We start from the raw sequence: 24,948 nt of genomic DNA on the forward strand, positions 1-24,948 counted from the left end.
GTGTGTGTGTGTGTGTGTGTGTGTCACTATGACTTTGTGGGGCCTATGTGTCTTTTGCCACTTCTTTCAGAGTCGTCCCCTCTCTTCGTCCCCTCTCTTCATTACATTCTGTTTTCTTTTGGTTGCATTATGGTTTCTGCACATCTTGAAGAGTCTCCCCCCTCCCCTCCCCTCTCTCTCTTTATCTTCCGTTCTCTCCTCTCTCTTGGCAGAATCCTTCTTCTCCCCTCCCCCATTGCTCCCACCCCCCATCATCCAAATGGCCCTCAGGTCAGGACACAAGATGGTCAGTGGTGTGTTTGTTTATCATCCGGTGCATCCATGGTCATTGTCTTTCTGTTTTCAGAATGGCCTAAAGGCCCTTTGTTCATCCAGTTTTGAATTTATTCATTCATATATGGAGATTTAATGTGAAGAAATTGTTTTTCTATTTCAATGGGTTTTATTCCGAATATCAGAGTGTTTTCTACTGTTGGAGGAAACAACCTGCAGGGTTCTGTGTTGTTCTCAGTGTGCATACGGCCGTTGGCTTGTGCTTAGACACTGCAGATATACAAAGTGTGGTATCATCTATGTACCACTTAATGTGCATTGTGTGCATGCATGTATTAATTATTGTTTTTTTTGGCCCAGAAAGATCACAGAACATTAGACAAAGTCGTGCTTTTGAATACAATGCTTTTTGTAAGAATAGATCCTGGTTCATTTTCCAAAACGGGGTCTCTGCAGACTATTCTCATTCGGTTTGGAATAAACTCCAGTCATCGCTTTCTTCTCTCCTAACTCCTATATAGCGCTGCTCAGCACTGCCTGCAGTGCTCCACACAAGCACGACTGCTTAAAGAAAGTTTCTCCGCTAAAATCTGGATTATTTATTATTGTGGAAATGCCTCTGGCTCTCCTCTGAGACGCTTCCTGGGGCTCATTTCTCAGCAGCCACCCAGCTGTAAACCGTCTCTCGTCTGTGTGCACCCAGAGGACCCTGCAGAGGGACGTGTCACGCACAGGCACTGTGGATGGTAATTCTCTCTTTCTTTGCTACCGTCCAACAGCTTGTACAACAGATGAAACTTACACACACACACACGGCTCTGCCTCCCTGGTACGCTTCACTGCAATGTCAGGTAGGGTTTCTGCCCGTAGAGCTGCAGGGCTCAGATTGGAGTCCTTGAATCCTTGGCTCTAGTTTCTTGCATGGAAGGTTATGCCTTGATGGGGCTTGTGGTTAGTGTGGTTAGGGCTGTGTGTGTGTGTGTGTGTACAGCTGGATGAGGGTAGAATTTGGATTTCTGCCTTTATTTCCCAAAACATATTCCTTTTCAAATGGCTTTTCCAGGCGCTTATTTTCTATGGCATGTAACAGAAGACAAGCCACACCAATTGTCTCTCTTCCAAGGTCTCCTGTTTTCTTTCATCACAGTCTGAAAGCGCCGGGAGAGAAAGAGAGAGAGAGACGGCACAAGAGAGTATTACGGTGGTAGTCCTTGGCTCTCTGTGTGTGATATCACATGGCGGTGGCCTGTGTGGAGTTTTCCACAGTGAAACTCATGTGTGTTGTTCGTCAAGTGTTGAGGAATTAAGTGTGTCCTCAGAGGGGGAGAATGGATGGTTTACTTCACGCATATTTTCCACTCTGCAGGGAAATATGTCAGCAATGTTATTCAGAGCTGGATCCGTGCTTGTGCTTTACAGGTTCTTCAGACCGTTTGAGTTAACATGGTGGAGGCAGACGCTTTCATTTGTTGAATGTGGCATACTAGAAGTGACAGAAATCTTGGTCGTGTCAAACTCCCTTCACATATGCGAAGAGTTGCTCGTTTTTCTAAACTAAACTAAGCTCATACAATCTTGATTGGGTGACACAGAAGGTTCACTGTGACTTTGAAAAGGCATCTTGACCAAAAAAACGTCACAAAAACGTGTTTGAAGAGCTTTCAACCACATCTCGAGGCCTTGAAGTTGCTCAATTGTCATGGAGGTTGTAGATATATTATAGATATAATACACGACCACCTGTTAACAACTAAACCATGTCCGTAAGGCTGAGATAAAAACAGTAACACACACACACCACCTTAGTTTGAGTTTTCTCTCTACCACCATAAATGCGCTGATGGGAAGAAGGGGATGTTGCCATGGAGACACAGTGCTGTGGCAGCCAGTAATTATTCCGGTTTAAGTGCCGGCAGAGACACGCGGGCTGGCACACGGTGGCAGATGTAGTGACACCTGGACACGACACCAGATGAGGAAAATCAACAGGTGTTAAGTCATGTGAAGGGTGGAAGACCCGGCGACGTTTTTTTACCACGCGCAGACTCGACATCGGGAGATCCAGGTCAAAATGTATGAATCTGTATCTGAATGTACAAACCCGGTGTAGTGGTGAAGATCCAGAAGTTTGTAGACTCGGCAGCTTGGAGACACAAGTATGTGTGTCCATGATGTTAAACAGTGTGGAGAGTACAGTCAATATCATGAGTTATATGATACAGTTCAGAGATGAAGTCATGGTTATTATCCTCTCAGTAGTCAATACAGTGGACATTGTGTGTGCATGTGAGAGCGTATTGAAGACATGGCTGAAGGTGTGTGTGTGTGTGAGAGAGAGTCTGAGTGCTCGCAGGCAGCCTGTTGTCCAATATGTACTTGATATGAGTATTAAAAAACACAAACATGCTCACTGTCCCTCACTGCTCTCCCACACACTCACACGCTTGCCCAGTGTGCGTTCATGCATCTACACACACACGCACACACACACACACGCACGCACGCCACCCTCCAAGGATAATATTCGGCTTCTACCTAGCAGTAATCCCCCCCCCCCTCTCCCTTCTCATTTTTTATCTTCTCTCTTCCAGGCGAGGCCGTCCTGACTAATCATCCAAGGTGTCAAGGTAAGGTTGTGTTTTGCCTCTCACACTGATAGCAACATGAGCCGCGGTGTATTTTTTTCATTCGGGGTAAAAAACAACAACAACCGTCATTTCAACATAAACAGGAATTCCTCCGTGTCCTCTTGAAGAAGAAGTTAAAATTGGCTCCTGCAGCTCCTTCTGATTCACCACAAAAACTTCCTCCCTGCTAGAGCGCTTCCACAACTCCCACACTCCCCAGTCACATTAGCATGAGCAGAGAGACACAATGGAGTTTTTCACCACCGGCACTGAATACACATGTTCTGTATACACACACACACACACACACATATACACACACACACACACACACACATATACACACGTTGCTCCAGACTGGAGTTCGGCTCATGCACACGCCCTGAAAAAAATAAATTGTCATAACTTGTCACTGTCTCCCGATCCTGGCTGTGGGCTGATTGAAAGGAGAAGGCCATGCAAAAAGAGGGCAGATAGGTAGATGCTCACTTCCTTTCCCTTTCAATCATCCTGCAAGCATCTCTCTTTGCTCATCGTGCTCCACATTGTCCGCCCTCCGTCTCTATCGTGCACTGCGCTGCCATCACATGCACACACAGGGGTATACATCCACTCCACGTTTATTTGTTTGTGGAGTTTTCCCTAAGACTCAAGTGAAGCACACAAGCTCATCTCTGCCTCCCCGCGCTGTGAGTCACCCGCTAAAAACCCCACACAGCCCCGTAAATCAGCCATGATAACATCGGGGATTCCACCAGCGCAGCGAGACCCAACTTTGGATGTCAGACGGAGACGTGATGAGGTTGCTTATGCTGTGCGCAGAGCCCCAGATGCCTTGTGGAGGCTTCTGGTGTTGAGGGCCACTGCAGCAGAGCTGCACTGCAGTCTGACTCTGCTTTGTGCTGCCACCTGCTGGCCATGTCGGGTCACAGGGTACAGTTGAGCTGCTGGTTATTAGTAGATTGTTATTAAAGCTTTTGTTCTGTATCAGTGAATGTTAAGTAGTAAACAAAGCAGCACGGGGTAGTTTTTACTGGCAGTAGTCAGATAGAGGGTCGTGTTGTTACTAAATCAAGTCAATCCAGTTTGTTTGCTTGACAAATAAGACACCGTTTGCCGGATTGTATTGTTCAGTAAATTGTTGTTATCCTCAACCAACAATAATCACTTTGAGTTCTTTCCTCGACATATTTAGTCTCACATAAAGTAATATAATGTGGACTTTCCCCCAGATTAATTAGCTCTAGTCTGTTACTGTCTCTCCCCTAAAGAAGAAACGATCCAACTAGACAATCATTGCTGGTACATTTTTAAATTGTGTTGGCAAATAGCTGAAATTAAAAAAATTTGAATGTGTCGTTTTTTGTTTTATTTGCCGTGTTTCCCCAGACGGTACCTGTCCGATGTCCTCTCCCCCCACAGTGTGATGCGTCATGGCTCCGGTACTGACAGGAGTGTGGTGGGGGCCCGAGGCCGGTGTCGTCGGGTCCGGGGCGGCAGCGGCTGCTACCGGGGTAGCGTCGTGGCCGGGCAGCGGGCAGCTGGGCCTGGTCATCACCCTCAGCACCCTCACCTCCCTGCTGCTGGTCTCTGTGCTGCTGCTGCTCTGTGCTAGCTGCCAGGGGTGAGCACCATCTCTCACACACACACACACACACACACACACACACACACACACACACACACACACACACACAGGACTGACCCATATTATTGTTGTTAGACTACTTCAGGAAAGGTTGTCGGGTTGTACGTGCCGTCAGCTATCAAAACTGAAGCAGTAGAGCTATATTGTCCCTGAGGGCCAATTTTGCTTAAAGCAGCGTGAACACGCAGAAACTAGGAGACAACCCTGTGATACCAACTTTTTAAACAAATTACATTTTGTCCAAAAAGCCAATAGCTGATGGAATAAATGACCTTGTATACCTGGGCAGATTTGGAACCTCAAACCTGAAGACCAGCACTTTTACCTCATAATTATTGTTTAATTTAAGACAAGAGCCAAAACAACGAGGCCTGCAACAGCTTCATTTAGATACAAGCGAGATTTAACAATAATGCTAACACACCAAATAGTACAATATCAGGGCTGCCTGGTGTTCTCCGTGCTCCGCAATCATCCACCGTTCGAACCTCTCATCTCTCCTTCCCTCTCTCTTTCCAGGCAGAAGAAGGCAGTCAATGGACATCCAGCAGGAGACCACGAGAACCTCATGAATGGAGTGAGTTGGACTTCGGGGCTATTCTTGCAATAGCACATGCATGAGCTGCAAACGTTGAAGAAATAGCTCTGATAAATACGCTTAACCTCTTTCTCGACGAGCTACATGTGGCTCTCCAGCCAGCAGCGGCTTAGCTTAGCATAAAGACCGGAGACGAGAGGAAACAGCTGGCCTCTGTCTGAAGGTTATAAAATCTGCCTAGCAGCACCTCTAAAGCTCGCTGCTGTAGTTAAAACGTTATTTCTAGTTTGTTTAATCCACACAAAAACCAAAGTGTTTTTTTTTTGTGTGGTTTTATGAGGGGTTATGGATTGGACTATTGAGTCCCGGGCAACCAGCAAAGACTCCCTCAAAATGTTGAATTATTCCTTGAAGGGAAATCAAAGGCAATATTGAAGCATCTCAGAGCTTTTATGAACAAGCCGTCCCTGAGAATTCATTTCTAAAACTGTGATTAGGTTTCAACTTTTGCTTCTTGCAGGTTTTTGATGTATCTGTGTGTTTTTTTAGATGCGGAGGGGAACAGCTGTGGGTTATGAGTCAGCTTGCCACAGTGTCACAGGCAGATTAGTAATTGCATGCGTGTGAACACACATACATGTGCATTTGCTAAACGTTCACACTCTCACACACATATGCAAACAAACGTGTAGATGTGTTTGTTTTTTTAAGATTAGGTCAGGGTTCAATAACATCTTTGGGATTCTAGGAAACTCAAGCTCAATAATTAAATCTTATCGCTGGAAAAAATATTTACTCATATCAGTTCCTTCTCTTAAACAAAAGCAATTACGTTGTGTTGCAGATGGAAGCATGCATACACAGCGAAACACACACACACACACACACACACACACATACACACACACGCACACACACACAGTCCTCATTAGTCCCAGCGTGTGTGAGTGACGTGTCTGTAATCAAGCAGTGTAACCACCGCTTAATGAGTGATAGCGCTCCCACATTGGCTGCACGCCTGAATAACACACGCATATCCTGACACACACACCCACACACTCTGACATTTTCCTTCTAACCCACTTCCATCGCACTGACACAGAGACATACACAAAGCAAAGCCTCCCCACACACACACAGCTGATTGACAGCCTCCAGCTGTTAGTGAGATTGTTTCTCAATGACGAGGAAATGAGCACTCGTGGGAAAATCTGCTATTTTCACATCATGTCGTTATAATATTGTACTTCTCTTTCTTAAGTCAACAAAAAGAAGATAATGTAATTCTCACTATTTATAGGGTTGACCTTTCTATGTATGTTCTCCTCATAATGACACTATGTCCTCTTGAACATCGTGTCATAGTTATTACCAACTCCCGCGATACAGACGCTTCAGTAACTAAGCAACATTTAAGTGTGACAAATGCCCGGCTTTCACAGACTAAGTGACATCCACTTTACTCTTATCCTGTCACTCCCTCTGGGGTTTTATGTGTGTGTGTGTGTCACCTTACATGCTCCCATGTGCACATACAGATTCCTCAGAGCCTCTTTGCGTTTGATGGATACCTTCCCTCTAACCTGCGAGTGCTGGGTAGTCAGATTGTTTCAGCAGGGGCCCATTTAAATGACGGACCTTGTCACAGCCCGATAGGTTAAATGGGGTTCTTTGTCTTTTGCGAATGAGGAGATTGGCTCTCCTCGCTCACCCGCAATCTGTCCGACTGTCTTCCCTGCGGCCACGTCCCAACGCGGTGAGGGACCTCTCTCCCTTTCCTCCCACAGTTGTTCAAATTTGTTTAAATATCATGCAGTCTTGATCTAGACTCATTCTAAATTTTGCGAGGACTGTGTGAGGCGCTTTGGATCCCCATTACGTTTACAAAATGCTCCGGAAATCTAAAACAATTTGAGTTTAACATTCGCTCTGTCATGAGGACCCTGGTCTGGATTTGAATGTGGGAACAAAATGAGAAAAGAAAGAATGACTCGAGATATTTGGGTCATAAAATAGTTAAAAGATTACATCATGGACCCCGATAGTTATGAGAGCATTCGGCCACTAGGTGGGGTTGTGGAGCTTCTAATACACAACCTCCTGCTCACACAGAAGGACAACAACAAACCTGAACAAAGAGAATCCTGACTTGCAGTAGTTAATGTGTTTTCACAGTTTCCCTTTCTCTCTTAGTAGCGAGTGATGGAGCGATATCTTTAACTTCAGAAACAAGAAGGTTTATCTTTCAAAGTGCATGTTGATGAATCACGCCTCAATGCGGCAGGTGCTCAGCACATGCGGTGTTGACTGATGTAGTTTCTCGCTGGTGGAGCGGATTTGGCTGCTGACTTCGCCATGTGACGTAGCAAATAGGAAAACATCCTTTAACTGGAGGACATGGTTCAAAGACTGTCTTAAAAATATGTTCTTGTCCTTCAGCAAGACTGAACCCCTGCCAGTTATTCCCTACGGTGTTCTGTAGCTTCGCCTTTTTCTGTAGAGGGAGGGATAGTAAAAATACGGAAATGTCCCTGTGGGCAACCACAAAGTATCATCTTCTGTGGCGTTTCATTTTTACTCTTGTGCCTCTACTAATGCCTGTCAGTTTATTCTTAGTTGCGTGCTTAAAGTCCTGACTTGGTTTCAGTGTCTCTTATTAGAACCTAAGTGACACTAGAAACATGAAGTGAAATGTGTCCATGCAATCCTTTTTTGACCGCTTCGTATTAAAAGACAGATGTCAGGTCACAAACCCAATTACAGTAGACCGATATAAGAAAAAACAGCACTGTAACGTCATTAGGCGTACATCCGTTTTGTTTTACTCTCGTGAATAGTGTTCGCTGTCTCTAGATGGCTTTTGTTGGTGGGTAAAAATACACTACATTTAATTAAGCATGCGTAACATACTCCTAATGAGCGGAAAGTAATCAGTAATTTGATTGGGAGAGCTAAGAAAAGCAGAGATAAAGAACAGAGAAGCGTGAAAATTGCAATCAGTGCTGCAAATATGACAGTTCACCAAAATCCTGAAGATTATTTTCCAAACACATGACAATCTGCTGACAGTGGCGTTTGTGTTGCACAGAGGTGTAAAAGTGCAGATTGGTTTCAGTTCCTTTTAGAAAGTAAAATGTGTTGTGTGATGTATAGTTTGTCAGCTCTGAGTTGATCTGTCAGCCTCTGAACTCAGACCAGCCGTGACAAACAACCCTTTTTTTGTTTTGTTGCGCAGGTATCAGAGAGAGAGATGATCAGCCAATCAGCAGACAGTCCAGCAACGGACGTGGCCATCAGCAGCTCTCATAATGGTCCTCTCACCAGCGGTACAAGTAAGCCAAGATAGTTAGCTTTAACGTAGCATGTCGTGTCTGCGTAGTGCATTGAGTCAACTATTTGAACTCTACGGTACTGATATCAGAGTCACTGCTGTCCTTTACGTTCAGAATTCAGCTGCATGATGATAACAGTAGCAGCTTTGGTTCACTTAAAACCTCATCAGGTGTTTGTTTTTATGCACAAATATATGTATTGTTCCTAGGCATTTATACATGGGTGGTTACTAAATATCACTAACAGAAAACTGTAAATAGTAATGGATTTATTCTGCAGTGTTGAATCAGTAAAATTTGTCTAATGTCAAGAAAATGCTAAAAAAAAAAGCTCTCATAAAAAACACATTGAAAGTCACCAAATGAGAAGCTTTTTACTCGCCCTTATTCCCTCCGTTTTGTTTCCCTCTGCTCCACCAGTCCTCACGGACACACAGGACACCAGTCCCCAGCCATCAGAGGAGATGCTCTCCAGCCAATCAGAGCTCAGGTCCTCCAAGTGTCCTCAGGACCGTGAGCTTCCCAGCATTCCTCCCAACAACGCCCTTATTGGGGACAGACCCCCAGCCTCAGGGGACAGCACCTATGAGGTCAATGTTTAAAGTCACCTTACCAAAGCCCAATCGTGTTTTTACTTGCACTGAGCTCGAATGTGGCTGTTACAGGAGAGTAAAGCTGTGATTGGTTGAGCTCAGGTTCAAAACATTAAGGGAAATGCTTTTTCCACAAGATGCTGATTGATTTATTCAGTTTACAGATAAATAAAACGGTAGCATTAACTGTATTTTCTTATGTACAAGCATATTAAAGTATGCGTCTGATATCAAGGTGGTGAAGGAGATTGCGGTGGCATCCCGTGACGTCAGCGTTGAAGACTCCCTGTACGAGACGGTCAAGGAGCTCAAAGACCCCCCCGCTCAGCTCGGCCTCCCCGACGGTACCATCGAGCTGAGCCCCGACGAACCTCCCCACCACCCCGCTGCCCTTCTCAACGGCCACCTCAGCCCCTGCACACCTGAGCGGGGGCCCCTGTGCGCAGGGGTGGAGTACGCCTCCGTCAACCTGAACAAGAAGAGTCGTCACAGCGCCGACATGGAGGCCAAAAGGCGCCCTGATAGCGCCGGCGTTCCCTCCCGCAAGCCTCTGGACGAACCAGAGGAGGATCTACCTCCGCCGGTACCAGAGAAGGTTCTGGATGAAAATGACAACCAGCCAGTGGTGATGAATGGGCTGGCCGGGGCTGGGCTGCACAATGGAGAGGTGAGAATGGTGTGCGTGTGTGTGTGTTTAGGCGGTCAACATTTGCGTAGTGCAGGTTGATTCCTAATTTAATAGAACAGATAAAACCTCCATTAAAAGAGCAATGCAGAAGCTGAAAACTAATTAAAAACGCAATCGGAAAAACTTTTTTAAATAACAAAACATAAGAATTTTAATTATTTATTTTCAGCCATATTATGAGATTCTATCTGCGAACAGACACAAACCCAGTTAGCAGCAGGTCACTAAAATGTTCATCAGATAGCTGGAAGCCTGAACCTCCTTCATATTAAAATGTTTGGCAACAGTAGCATGAGCTGTGTAATTAGCTGTCGAGGTAGCTAATGGTAAAAAATCCAGATAAAAAAAAAAGACTCAATTTACTTGGCATTTATATAAATGTCATTCATAATGTTCATCTACTACAACACTGTAAAAGATCAATATAGCGAGACAAAAACCGAGGAGAACAAAGAAAACGATGAGATGTGTCGCCACTGCAATTATCATCTGCTAAATTACATGCTCGGTGCTGCTTTCGGGAGGGTGACAGACTGAAATTTGAGGGAGAGGAAATGGTGTAGCAGGGAAGGGAGAAGAAAAGAATGAAGTGGGAGCTGGAGTGGGAAAAGCAGGCTAGAGTAATAGACAAAATAGAGATAGTGACAGTGAGATGATGGGAGAGATAAACTCAAAAAGAGCTGAGAGGACCCCGAGGCATAAAGGGTGAGAGAGAAACCGAGTGAAGAGTGAGAGGCAGTGAGATAGAGAGAAATAAAGCAACAAAAAAAAACTCCCAGCGGCATACAAATGAAGCCATCTGTACTAGAGAGAAGATGATGATGAAGAAGAAGAAACTGTCTTGTAGACAGAAAAAGAGGTGAGAGATGGAGACGTAAAGGAAAAGAGAGCGAAGAAGAGTCAAAAGAGGTGGGGAGGTAAAGAGGTGAGGTGTCATGTGCCGAACAGAGCAGAGCTGCTGCTGCTGCTGCTGCTGCTGCTGCTGCTGCTGCTCTCAGCATGCTGGCATCCACATGCCGAGATCCATCAGAGAAACACACACGAAGCAACAAACGTACACTAACACACTCTCACAGCCCAGAAAGAATTGCATCAGACTGTTAGAAGCCGACAAGTCAATCTGCCACAAAGCTGCATGTGGCTCATATTCACTGCTCCTTCTCCTCCCGGGGCACAACTTTCCCTTCTCCTATTTTTAAGGGTGGCAGTGATGGTTGGTGTGCCAGTCGCCCACTTTGGTTTCAGATCACAACAACCATTGGATGGATTGCTGTGAAGTTTGGTGTAGATACTCGTGGTGCCCAGAGGACGGATCTTCATCACTTTATTGATCCCCTGGCTTTTCCTGTAGTTCTTTCCTTTGAATTTTGACTATTGGAGGTATTGAGGTATTGACTTTGGTACACACATACGTTCATTGTCAAAATTTGAATCTCCAGTATTTTTGATTAATGACCAAATACCTGCAAAACTATTGATCTTCATGTTAGTATGCGGTGGTTAGCATTTAGCAGTGCTTGAGTGCAGCTAAGAGCTGCTAGCATCACAGTCAACAGACCGGCCTCCTACTTCAACTTTGACCTACTGTACTGGCCGTAGATGTGCAATGAGGATTTAGTACCAACAGTTCAGATGGTGCTCTCATTTCTGGTTCTATCTTCAAATAAAGTGGTTTAGATAATCTGGTTACAACCGGTCTGGTTGTCTGGACTCTTCCTTCTTATTCCGATGACCTCAGACTATCCTTTAAGATGTACTTGGTTCTCTTTTCCTCTCTCCATCTCCTCCCCCTCGCCATATTTCTCTTCTTCTTTGACTCACATCTCTGTTCTCTCTCCTTGGTGTCTGCTGTTGTAGCCAATTAGTTAATCGCTGCTGCGCAATTGGACAGCAGGCGCGTGTAGCCTCATCTGACCCCCCCCCCCCCGAATCTATGATACGATACACTGAGCTGTCGTATATATATATCGAAAATGTACTCATTTATAGATGCACCCACGTGTACCTCGCTGGCATGTCTAGTCAGCATTAATTGTGTTATTCCTCCCCATCCCCCACATTACACACACACAACAGACGACGACGACGTGTGTGTGTGTGTGTGTGTGTGTGTGTGTGTGTGTGTGTGTGTGTGTGTGCGCTTACATATATTCTGCTCCACATAGACTCCCCGGGGCTGACTTAAGGTTAACCCCGAATGTTCCCGGCTCCCCGTTGTTTACGCCCGTGTATGACCAGGAGCCGTCGGTGATTTGTCTTGTCAGACCGAGTGTGTGTGTGTGTGTGTTGTGCATGAGCCTAGTGAGCGCCAGCTGGCCACTATTACTATGACAGTCTGGCTTTATGATGGATGGTATGGGCTATAGGAACTCTCGCTCTGTCACACACACACACACACACACACACACACAGCCTTGCATGTAAATGTCCGAGAGGAATCCCCTCAGGTAGCAGCTCGGCAAATGCGGCTCATACACACAGAGGCAGGCGTTCTAATATACACACATTTTTCCATGCATGCACCCAACATTCACCGCAGAAACACGCACAAACGCACACTCGCTCCTCTATTTGGGACCTTTCATTCACAGCCTCTCTGATCCCGCGCATTTATTGAACCGCCATAAATGGCAGCAACAGTTGTTTGCAGTCGTTTGCGTGCTTGTCGCCTGTGGGCGACGAATGTGCAGGCGCAGGAAATGAGTTTGACCCAGGGCTGCAGGGATTTACACCGGGGACACGGTCCAGGTAAACTGCCATAGTCAGCACCATTGAGTTGCTTATCGCTTAAAGGGAATGACTATTTTGAGTATGTAATATGTGTGTGTTAGTGTGATATCGTGTCATCATGTCAGTTGGTGTTCATGCGGTCTGTACATACTATATCAACAGTTTGTTTGGAGTTGTTTGTGCTCTTGAATGAGGATTGCAGATAATCTGAGTTGATGTACTCGTACCGATTTGTATGTGCGTGTGTCAACATGCACGTCAGCATGATTGACACATTGACACCTGAGTCGTCCATCTTCTGAGGCCGCTGTAATCAGCTTACTGTCATTCTCGCACGTCCTGTACGTCATTATGTCTCTCCTACGTACGCATAAACACATTCCCATAATCCTGTCTCACTTACACAAACGCACGCGCAGAACCCATCGCGTCTTATTGTAACACGTCAAAAATATGAATCTCTCAGATGTGTGTCGACATGACAACAAACGCCCAGCCACACGCTGTTAATGGGTCTTTATGGTCGTTAAATATGCATGAAATAAAGTTTTAAGACTCAATTCAATGCCCATATGCATCAAACAGAGGTTAAATACTGTGCTTATTGCTGACTGTCTGACTTGACGAAGTGAAAATCTCTCTTCAAATTGCAATGACGCCTCTGCCAAGAACATGGAGGCTGCAAATTAGATGAACAAATATTGTGAGACGCACTCAGGGGTGCAGCGACCGGGTCAAGTCACCTGCGTCCATGTTTCATACGCACTCTGCCTAATTTGGTCGGCTAATTGAAGCAAAATGAAAAAGAGGGCGTGTTACAGAGTGTGTGTATGTGTGTGTGTGTGTGTGTGTCGAATCTATAAATGTTATCACGTGTTCAATCATGCGTTATCCATAAAGCAATGACATTGATTCAGGCGTTTTGAGAAAATGCCAGAGAAACGTGTCTGCACGAAGAGATACTACGGCACATAGCTGGAGCGGGCGCTTTGATGGATGATCTCTGTGCACATTTTTTTGTTTTGTTTATTCAGTACACAAGAGCGTAGCATGTGTGAGGAATGCGCCCTTGACAAGCACCAAGTAGTGTGCCTCAACAAGTGGACAGCTTTCCCTTTTTTTCCAAATGCATTAGCATTAACCTCGGTACTGGCTGAGGACTCAGTAAATCAGAATATTTTCCTTTCATTGAGTCAGAAAATCAACACGAAAGAGACATGTTTTCCTCTCCGAAAGGTGTGTAAAAAAAAAAATCCCCCGTGATGTGAACTATTTAGTCATCGCTGGCGGAGATACCGAGGTTCTTGTTTGACTCCTGGGGTGTTTGGCGCTGTTGTCAGACGTGCTTTGTTGATGAACGGCCCCCTCATCGATCACAAGGCAAAGTGGACCGAGGCTGTGCACAAAAATCCTCACACACACTTTGTCACTGAATATTGACTTTTACTCAGTAATTTTCTGAATGAATGGGTGGTTATACACACCTTCAGCTTCACATGTATCACGGCAGACGCCGAAAATGCAGAGCTCGTTTCTCTCCCACTGCCGGGAATAGTTTAGATCAGAAGTTCACTTCATCGATCGGCGACCAAGCGAATTTCTTAAGCCAGTCAAAGAGGTTCTCCACTGGTGTTTATGTTTTGGAAGACTTGTCAATAGTTTGCCAGCATGTTTTAGTAATGCAGAGCAATAAGAACTGCAACTATTTCTCAATTTCTCATTCCCCCCAACGTTGCGACATTACGTTTCAGCATCACAGCTTGATGCTTCTGATTGTAAGAGAAACTGTTTCAACTCTACAAATCACGTCTTTATTTTTAAACCAAATTCTTAAAAAAATAAAAATGTAGGACAAGCCCTCAAATGTTCCCAACAGCCACCGTCAGGAGTAAGCATCCTCTTTATAGTTTTAAATGTCAGATTTTTGCCCTCAGTCTTATTCATACACTATGAACCGTATCTAGATCTATCTTTTTGTTCTTTTCTCCTCCAGTTGCACTCCCCTCTGTCTCCCGCACCGGGGTTCGACAACCACGTTCTGTCAGACAATGAGGTAAGTGTGTGTTGAACTCCCCTTATTCCCCAAACTGCCGTCTCGTCTCTCGAGACAGCAGCGCTTTACTCTGTGAATGCCGATGCTCCGAGCACTGAAACAAAAAGAGGTTGGAACTGGTATAATAGTAATACAACATCGGATAATACGCAATTAGGCGAAAAACCTAGCAGGGATCTTTTGGTACACATTCATCAGAGACTGTTTTTGGACAACTTTTTATAAAAACAAATAAGGGCAAATCACATGTGTTTTTTCTCTGTCCTTCAGTCAGCAGTGTACTCGACAGTCAACAAAACAAACTGTGACGATGCTGAGAACGAGGAAGACAAAGAGCACGACTACAGCAGCATCGCGGAGCTCAAAGGCCTCGTCTCGGCCTCTTCCTCCAGTGACCTCTACGCCACCGTCCGAGATATCTACGACCAACCCGACGAGTCCCCGCCGGGGGAGGACCCCATCTTGGACGCCACGGATCCCGGCTACGAAAGCATCCGCATCCCAAAGACTAGTAGCTCGGATGGCGACCGCTGGGCCGGGGCGGGAGCGGAGGGTTCAGACGCTGCCAAGGCAGAGCCCGACTACGAGAGCGTCGGAGAGTTGGGTCTGGGCCGGGAAACGTCCCGCCTCTGAGTTTTTCCCTCCTCGTCGTCTTCATGCGTGGTGCTGTGGGAGAAGCCCCCTCTCTGACGTCACTGCAGTGCTTTGTAAGCAGGCTTTGTGGTGCCACAGCATCCATCATCAATGCATGCTTGGGTACGGTTTATCAAATCTGAACTTTTAATTTATCAACCACGGTGAATATCATTGGTACTGGTCGGCCTGGTAGGAAATGAACTGGCGTACCTCAGTCATTGGGCATTAAACATGTGGATGACTGCACTTTTGATCATCATTAAAGTCCTCTTTTGTCTTTCTGACAGTGCATATCATGGAGACATTTAACAACACTTGATTGTGGAAAAAGATTAAATAAATACAAATAAATAATATAAAATAAATGTATCAAGTCGCAAAACACTTACAGCATTTTAAGGGTTAGCTGAGGACACGATCAGTGCCTGTGATGTAAAAAAAACAAGAATTCAGTGCCATATAATCATGTAATTCATGCACTTACTGTACTTATGAAGGTAACATTAATTGTATGCCCCTTCTGCAGCTGCTAGTTTCTTTCTAGCTTCTTCCAGGCGACTCAGTGTCATGTTTTATTGAGGTGTCAGATGGTGTATTTCCAGCTATTCTTTGTCAGGTTCAGCAGCACCGCCACTGTGCATCATGTGAATGGGTCGGAGGCATTGAAAGCAAAAGCCGGTCTTATATGTGACCTAATAGTAAATTGAATTTGTTATATTACGCCACCAAATAGAAATGACGACTTTTTTTGACTGCTTCATACATTTCACTGCAATCGTGAGCCGAGGGGAGGGGAGGCGGTGTCACACTCGAGGTCTCACAATTCATTTTGAAAGCATTTTTATACGTTCGACAGTCCATGTCCACATTTTTTTGTGAAATTTGTATTTATTTTAAGACGCATATTGTTGTGTAATTGTGAAATGTTACAGAATATGTCTGTGAGGGAAAATTAAATAGGGTTTTCTAGACGTTTCTAGCAATTTTATTTCGATATTAAATGAAAGTGAGTTGTGTGGTGGTGACAGATATGAAGGTACGCTTTCCACTGACTTTTTAAAGAAGTCATTGTTTAAAAAAAATACTTATTATGTGAACATATTCTTTTTATTGGTCATTTTGCACAGAAGTAGAAACAATTTCAAATGAGGTGTAATGTGATAAAATGACATAACATTATTAATACAAACCTATTGATCAACTGTATTATTTTTGGGTTGTCGTGTTCTTCAGAGCCTGCTCTTGGTACAGTGTGCAGCCTTCAGTCGGTGTCCCGGATGATTTTGAAGCACAAGGTGTAATGTCATGGTACTGCATTTATATACCGCTTCACAAACGCATCATCACAATCCAGCTATAGCTCTGCACAATTTGAATATTTTATGCTTTTTAACTTACTAGTAGCACTATGAGAAAAAAACAACATATCTGTCTGTTTGTAGCTTGTACTGACGACATGCCAACCAAGGCTTGTGTATACTTGGAGCACTAATTTAACCAACTGTTACTCGCTGGAAGTTGTATGTGAGCTTTTACTTATTTGTACAATGTCCAGAGTGGTATAATTTTTAAAATGAGTCTGTTAAGAGCACTGATGTATGTCTGCCTTGTCTTGAGGAAAACATGCTGTCAAATAGCCTTTGAGTCCTGAGAAGTAGTAACCAATCAAATGTCAGAAATATGGTACAATGTTTTGGTACATGTATTTTAAGAAACATATAGTTGTGGTACTTTTTTTTTTTTTTTAACTGAGTAAATGTGTCAATACTGTTGTTTGATGTTTGTTTTCAAATTCAACAGGCCAATGCTTTTTGCTGTAAATATTATATTTTAATGCTACTGTATCTCCCGTCTTTCCACAAAAATTTGTGTCACCCGTTTCACCCGCATCAAATATTTCAGCCTCTCCCGCCTTCGTTGATGTTTCATTAGACATGCAGGAGTTTGTTGGTGGTTCAGACAAAGGCAGCTTGCCCACACTGACTGGTATTAGATTCATAAATGATGTCAGACATTTGAAATGCTCTAACATCTCCGAGCAATGCTACATTTAAAGAGGATTCTAATTGCAGTCCACTTCCAGTATTTAATGAACAAAATGTAAATGAAGCTAATAAAAAAAAGATGTTCATTTCTTTAAAGAGGTCATTATCATCATTATTTACACTCCCAATATACGAGTACATTGTGGCTACCAACTAAAGTGGCTGTGTGGTGCCATTATTTAGATATAATGGTTTTCACAGAATGCTATAAATGACCTTTAAGGAAATTATCTGTCAAATGAGGTGTTTTAGTGCCAAATCTAACCAGGTAAACACAAATACCCTAATAGACAATTAGCTATAATCACGTATTCTCTCTAACTGTTTATCTTGGTCATAGAAACACACACACACACACACACACATTCTCCTTCAGGGAATCGGTGTGTTGGAGCTCCACTACTCCCATAATGAGACCATTTGTTCCCCATACAACCAGCAGACAACTCTGTGGTGACACCTGCCTTTGATCACAGGACAAAGCCTGTTTTGGAAGCTATGGCCGCTATCCGTCACTCCACTCTGTCTCGTTTCCATTCTCTGCATGTAAATATTTTATGACATGAATTGTTCTATTAAAATATATATATATAATACATTGTGTCTTTTTATTCACTGGGGGCACTGCCATGGAGACGGATCGTAATATTCATATGATTCTCAAAAAAAACATTCGGTTTGACATTAATGAGGCTATTTGTAACTGGGATAACATCCGTTGGTGTAGTCTCTCTGCCACTACGGCAATAACCACGACCAGTGAATTAGTCTCCTGTCGAACTTGATTTATCACAGCACATGTGAACTTTCCAATCAAAAGGGACACATTTATCAGCCATATCTTTCTTTCTCAGAGAGCGACGACTTGAGTCACATTGTGAGATCACACTTTAGGTTTCTTAAGTGTAGCTCACATGAGCGTGTTAGCTGTCTGTGGGTGCTGTTATATGAGCAGTGTTGAAATGAAGAGCACAGTAAAAAGAAAAGAAAAAAAGACTGCTGGCTCGTCAAATAAAGGTATCACAGTACTTCTGGCAAGGCTGACCTCACCATTATACGTATATTTGCATAGCTCAGCTATACGTATTTAGAGTTTGCACATGATGCACTTTATATCATCGTTTCATCATCTAAATTATCTGATGGGGCTGACTAAGATTTGGTTGGCTCTTGCCTGGGCAGATAGATACCTGTGCAGGTTTGATGTTAAAGCATGTTCACCCCAGAGCCTTTGGTAGAATAAACCATGTTAGCCATGTTAAGTAGTGACAACATAACAAAAAAAATAATTAATATATTGTGTTTACATTCACAAAAGCGAGACCAGTGCAGTTAATCACTTTAATTTTAGAACCAGATCATAGTAATTTAGAAGTCCCATGGCACCTGGAAAGTAGGCTACATGCCTTTAATAACTAGGTTACAGCATAAAGCCTGTCTGTCTGGTCAAAGTTTTCTTTTCCATAGCCTCAATTCCCCCTTTTTTCTCTTTCTTCCCTTCTGCTATACCCCCTCCCTTCTCGTTTCCTCCCCATCCTTGCGTCATTGTTTTGAATGTGGCATCCTCCCGGCTTGCATTACCTTCTGTCGGAGGAGAAGGTGGAGCGGTGGAGGCTTGTGGAGGCGCGTGCTGCACCGACCAATCGCAGCCCGCCTCGGCCGCCGGACCGCACATGTTTACAAGAAGCATTCCGCCGGTAGAGGCTCTGCTCGGTCGGAGCAACGCACGGACTGGAGCGCCAAGGAGCCGGAGCCGGAGTCACGTAACGGCCGTGTTTTCGACCGTTTTCAGCCTCTGCGGATGGATGACAACGTATATGGCCCAGCGAAGTGACATAATTCGACGTATTTGCTTCCGCCCTTCGATGTCTTAGTCGCTAATTCAGGATTAAAGCCGCCACTTTGTCAAATCGTGTACAAATGTTACTTCGGGTCCCGAAAGTGGTGGCTCTTCCGTGTTTTGCCGCCGCCCCCTCAGCTCGCAGGGAGCATTTGGGAAAACAAACAGGTCGAACGGATGGAGATTGGTAGCCCCGGTTAGATGTGGAGGTTATTCAGCAGCAAATTAGTCGCGTTCGTGTTGTCGATGTTTTGTTTGGGTGCTAACTCAAAGTTCTCCTTCAGTTTTCGGTGCATTTAGGCCGCTGTTTGGAGTGTTCGCCTCCCGAGTATGTTGCCGCTTTCTAACATTGTATCAGGGCTGTTGCAGCGCGTAGTCTACCCGCTCCGGTTCTGTGTTTTTCTCGACGTTGTTTACCGGTTTTCATTTCGACGCTTCATGATTTAAATTCAGCGTGTTTTTTTTTTGCCGGCTCTGAATTCAGCGAGACACTTTTTTTTTTTTTTTTTTAGACATGCATACGAGGCGTTTGGTGAAGCGGTCGATCCTCGGCAGCCGCGTTTACGCGCAAAGTCCGACGGGGAACGGTGCCCCGGTGACCGGGGTGGTCCAGGCTGTCAAGCAGAAAAACAGAGACGTGTCGTCGGCCGCAGGAGCCCGGTTCAGCGTCTACACCGTGCTCATGCAAGACGGGAGCCTCAAAGAGTTCTCCGAGGAGGAGATAGCCGCGGGGATCAACCACATTGTAGCCAAAGGACCGCTTAAGTCCAGCTTGAAGGTGTGTGCGTGCGTGTGTGTGTGTGTGTGTGTGTGTGTGTGTGTGTAGAGAGTGTCCCGACCGGCAGGCAGCGCTTCACTGTTGTTGTGCGGCGCTTTGCAGCGTTTAACCACTTCCTGCACGAAGCGCATTTAACGGTGTCGCCGCTGCCGCCGCCGCCGCTGCTGCAGCCACTTTAGTTAAATTTAACCAGCGGGGACAAAACCAGCATAACTCACAATAGAGATAATGCAAATTCGTTTGCATACTGCATGAAATACCAGACTATCATGACATTTGGCGACATCATGTGTATATATATATTTATATATATATATATATGGGACAAAGGCCTTGATAGGGCCTGCGCAATGTTTATGTGGGCTCGTGGGTGGGTAAGCCGAGGCAAACAAACACGCTCTGACTGCAGCGTTTTGGATGTACCCGGTCCGAGTTTTTTTTGCACATAGGCTCATGATTTTTATGCATCATATTTAATACAAACACTTTCATGAATCATGCCTTTGAATTGCACAAATGCACTGAAAGAATGTATTATATTTTTGGACATTTTCATTGATGGATGGTGCTGCAGCTTGTCGCCCTGTTGAATATTATATGGCTTTATGTGAACTAATTCTGCACAACAAGGCTGTTATTGTTGAACAATGGCTAAATATAGATGTTCTTTTGGGGGGGGGGGGGCTTCCTGTGACATTTTGAGGCAGAATGTTTAATTAAGTTTCCAATGATGTCCAAATATGTAATCCTGATATGGCCTTAATTAGCAGTGACCTAATTGCCTTCCTTTCCAACTTGTATGCTTTGGTGTCACATGGCCTCAGATAAAGATTGTGTGCATATATTGTCCAAATCCAGCTCTTGGATGGAAACATAGTTTTTGACATCGGGGAAGTGTGTGTGTGTGTGTGTGTCTGTGTGTGTCTGTCTGTGTGTCTGTCTGTGTGTTCTGTATAGTGAGGGAGTGACGCATGTGACCGAATAACGGCTTGTTTACTTCTTCGCTGGCTCGTCTCCTGATTTAGATTTATTTTGAATGGCGTGGTTTTGTGTCTCCTTGCATTCATGTGTGCTATGTTTTTAAATTGTATAGATGAAGTAACTTACAGGCTGTTTTTTTTTTTTTTTTTTAAAGTCTTGTTTCAGGAACCAAAAACGGAAATGTTCAGCCGCTGTTTGTTACCACACATGCTGGACTGCTCACATTTCCTTTCTGTGAACGTGAGATACAGGGCGGGTGTAGCAATAACACTCTGACATGCCTGCAAATCTCAAATGAAGTTGTAAATGAATCTTTAAAACTCTTCTCAGACATGTAAAGCCGTAACAAAGAGAGATGCAACAGCTCTGCACGGAGAGCTGTCAGAGCAGTGATGGGGAGATGCATTTGTAAACTTGGGCTCTCTTGTTTTTGCATTTGCACGTTAGTGTATGCAGTGGTGCGCACTCAACAAAAAGCTGTTGCACAATACAGTCACTGGTGCAGGCTGGAGGGGTGCAGCTGAGGCTGAGAGCGTAGCCCCGTCAGCACGATGGTCAAGACGCTTTCAGCACTCGATTCCCACTGAGGTCGAAAACAAGCCATGCAATGAGGAGGTGTGTGTGTGTGTGTGTGTGTGTGTGTGTGTGTGTGTGTGTGTGTGTTTTCACATGTGCATCTGTGTTGCTTTTATGCGTGCATGGATGTGCCTGCTCCCATGTGTGTATTATGTTGAATGCGTTAGAGCTGACTACTTTCAGTGTTGGAGTGGGGGTTGTTTGTGAGGGCATGCCTCCCTGTTTGAGCAGCAGCTGTACGGCCAACAAAGCAGGCACCCCCAGGTTGGCAACGGGTGTCACGCTCCAAAGAATCTGGACGCTCGGCACATTGCCCAGTATGGCAAACGAATGCCCCCTGTTCTGGAACCGGGGGGTGGGGGGATGACAGAAAAACACTTGTTGACTCGTTGGTTTGTGCAAGTGTGTGTTGTGTGAGCAATGTTGCACAGATCCCTCACTGCACAGATTTCCTTTTGTTGTCCAGGCCGTTGTTGATTGTGTTCGTACGCCAAGACGTGTGAGTCAATGGAGCAAGCTTGTTGACGAGAGCTGAGTGACTCTTTGTTCTGAAGCGGGGGTCCCAGGCAGGCAGGCGGGCCGGCCGGCCGGCTGGCGTCGGCTGTCCTTATTGGTTGGCCGAGCAGCATGAAGCACCGTGACCGCGGGGTCAAGTCTGGAAGCTGCCCCTGATGGTGTATGAGTAATCCTTGAAGGTCAAGGAGGTGTTTATGTACGCGTCATGTGTGCTATCAACACACAAACACAGGTTTAATATCCATGTTTAATCCCATTATCTTGTTCTTATGTGTGGCCTAATAAAGTATTTATTTCTCTCATTGGAAAAAAATACTTCAACATGTCGGCAGGCATTTCAGTTCTGCAGAATAACTTCCTGTATTACACTAAACGATGTCGGGTTCAATGAAAATATCTAGTTGTGCTGTTTCTGGCTAGTACTGCTGTTGCAATTTAAACCACAATTTATTTTGATCAAGTAACCACAAGGCCTGTATTTAGATTCAGATGGAATAATGCAGTTGCTTGTTTTTCAGGACAATCATAGTATATATTTGTGAATTAGTTTTATTTTTAATGCCAATTAAGCTAATATTTAGATAAATATCACAGTAGTAGAATACTTAATATTGTTCATTTATATGAAATAACCATGGTCGGCATGAGTTTCATATACAGTAGTTTGAGTAATCCATGATATCAATGTTAATTAGCTATCAGCTACAGCAAAGTAAATTTGCTAGCAACAGTTCTCAAAATAAATATTGCAGCTCTTGCCACTTCTTCAAACTGCGATTTCAGTAAAAACAACGATGGTTCAGCTCTGGTGTGACATCCAATGTGACGTCATCATCCTGCCATCATTAACATTCCTAATCCCGGTCACATGCATTAGATGTGCTACTGGAAAAATACTTCCGAGCAACAAAGAACAATGGGAGCTAAGAGACGCAGTCGGGCCCGTGGGATTCAATTTATGGTCTGTGTCAGCCTGCCTCATCATGACCTCTGACCCATAAAGGCTCAAGACTCTTTACGCTTGACAAACGGCCCAAAGCAAGTAGGTTATGAGTTTCTGTGTGAGTGGGAGAGAGAGAGAGAGAGAGAGAGAGATAAAGAGAAAGAGAAGGGAGATATGCGGGACACTCAGGGTATTTAATATGTGTACACACACACACACACACACACACACGTATGCACCAGCTGCGACACATGCAACTCACATTTCACAACCGATTTGGCATGCTTCACAATATCCTGGCTCTGTGAAAGGCCATCATTCATAGGCCCGGTGAAAGGAAGGAATTGCTGTTGGTTTTATCGGAGGAGGACCCTCGTCGTACACACAACACCTAATCTTTTCCGAGCCACTGTAATCCATCTTGTTGCTTTACTCAAGTCTGTGTTTTCACAGAGGGCTTTACGCACCACTGAGTGTTTGTGCGACCAGCCTCTATCATGAGCGATACTCGATACTCATTTCTCCTGTTTTTACCTCATTAATCTAAGTAAATTGTTCTCTTGGTGTATGTGTGCATGTACGTGTGTGTGTGGGTGATTGGCTACGGTGCTATTGCCTTTTCTACAGTCGGCCCTAATCGTGTTGCAGTGCTTTGAGATAAGGATCTAGATCATACACTCACACACACACACACACACACGCACACACACTGACATGCACACACACACTCACTGGCCTGCATGTCGTACTCCTCAACGCTCCATTGGCATGGGCAGCCGTGTGTTTCTAAGAGCCTGATGGCTTTAGTTCCCTACAGAGATGTGTGTGTGTGTGTGTGTGTGTTGGTGTGAGCGTAGGTGCATGCAGGTATTCATGTGCAGAAGCATGCCATTTGTTGCTGTCGTATAAGAGAAGAAATGATGTTAGGCTTTTTTTTTTTTACATTGCTACAGGTGGGCGTTTTCAGATGACAGAAGTGCTTTTATTTTGTGATTATTTGTCAGTGAATGGTTTATTTCGGTGGTAACTGTGTTTGGCTCAGTGATTTGTTATTTTGTGTATTGCAGTCTTGCTAAATGGAGCGTGTGATTGCGTTTATTATGGAGTTATTAAGTTGTGGTTCCCCCACTTTGACAACTTTGCCTTAAACTGTATCACATGCCGTTGTAAAAATGGAATTTCTGCAAGATTTAACCGATCTGCAGCTTATAAACCAGTTTGCTTGTAAGCCAGTAAATCCTGTATGTTACACTTCAAGTCCTGTATGTTACACTACAACACTAAAAATCCATACATTTGCTCTCCATGGTAGGCTGAGTCAATGGCCGATGGACTTTTTTGGCACATTTAAAATCACCAAAATAAAAGCTTTTATATCTCTTCTCGTCAATATTCATGCTGTCAAACATGACAAAAATACCTCTACAACCAAATTTGGTGCGTATTAAAGCGGTCTGGTGCACTTTGAGATGAATGTAGACCATTTTAACATGTTTCTCAGTCGTAAACACATTGGTTGTATATTAATATAGATGATAGGTTCAAACACACATAAAGCATGTTAAAACGCGAGTCCGTGTTTCAAGACTGGTTGGGTGGGTTGCCGACAACACGCACCATCACCCAGTCCTTATAGCCTATGTCACAATATTGGCTACTTCACACAACAACCACAACCCACCTGCAGTGCTACCCTGGGACTTTGTAGACACATCAGGTTGACTTGTGGCACATGATAGTTAACATGATTTTATTTGATCAGTTTCCAAAGATTTGTTCTTTCAAAAAAATGCACCATCAAGAAAGGTCTCGTATCACAGATGCATACAGTACTTTTGTGTAAAGTCTCGTTTATTTTTGTTCATGCGAAGAGAGTTTTTTTTTTTTAGAAGAGCTATCAACAGTAACTTGTGGTTTTCGATTTTGAAAACCTCATATCTCCAAATCTTCTCCAGGAACTAAAAAATGAACAGCCTTGTTTTATAACTATGGTGCATTTTTTAGTTTATCCAATTTGTTTTGGAAAATGCTGTTTTAAGCCCAAGAGGTTGGAAAAATGTCTGAAACCATGTTGGACCATGTACTCCTTCATTTGATGTATAAACATGAAAATCTTTAACAAGTTGGGGTCTGGGCTTGGATAACAAGCCC

The 24,948-nt window shown here is 44.2% G+C and overlaps 2 protein-coding genes across 9 annotated transcripts in view; both read left to right on the forward strand.

Moving 5' to 3' along the window:
* pag1 (phosphoprotein membrane anchor with glycosphingolipid microdomains 1) overlaps window positions 1-17,759 on the forward strand; it is a 40,418-nt gene extending 22,659 nt beyond the window's left edge. For all 7 annotated transcript variants that reach the window (XM_031854250.1, XM_031854253.1, XM_031854255.1 and 4 more), the window contains 8 exons: window positions 2,865-2,900; window positions 4,290-4,524; window positions 5,068-5,125; window positions 8,322-8,418; window positions 8,839-9,008; window positions 9,247-9,678; window positions 14,423-14,482; window positions 14,753-17,759. In XM_031854250.1, the coding sequence (XP_031710110.1) occupies window positions 4,334-4,524; window positions 5,068-5,125; window positions 8,322-8,418; window positions 8,839-9,008; window positions 9,247-9,678; window positions 14,423-14,482; window positions 14,753-15,115 (1,371 nt within the window). In that variant the 5' untranslated portion in view covers window positions 2,865-2,900; window positions 4,290-4,333 and the 3' untranslated portion in view covers window positions 15,116-17,759. The remainder of the gene's footprint in view (window positions 1-2,864; window positions 2,901-4,289; window positions 4,525-5,067; window positions 5,126-8,321; window positions 8,419-8,838; window positions 9,009-9,246; window positions 9,679-14,422; window positions 14,483-14,752) is intronic.
* A 1,010-nt stretch (window positions 17,760-18,769) lies between these two features.
* The window catches only part of znf704 (zinc finger protein 704), a 38,978-nt gene continuing 32,799 nt past the window's right edge, over window positions 18,770-24,948 (forward strand). For both annotated transcript variants that reach the window (XM_031854248.1, XM_031854249.1), the window contains exon 1: window positions 18,770-19,781. In XM_031854248.1, coding sequence (XP_031710108.1) covers window positions 19,518-19,781 — 264 coding nt within the window. In that variant the 5' untranslated portion in view covers window positions 18,770-19,517. The remainder of the gene's footprint in view (window positions 19,782-24,948) is intronic.

This window comes from Anarrhichthys ocellatus, unplaced genomic scaffold (assembly GCF_004355925.1).
Source record: "Anarrhichthys ocellatus isolate YVR2014 unplaced genomic scaffold, GSC_Weel_1.0 scaffold14, whole genome shotgun sequence".
Taxonomy (NCBI): domain Eukaryota; kingdom Metazoa; phylum Chordata; class Actinopteri; order Perciformes; family Anarhichadidae; genus Anarrhichthys; species Anarrhichthys ocellatus.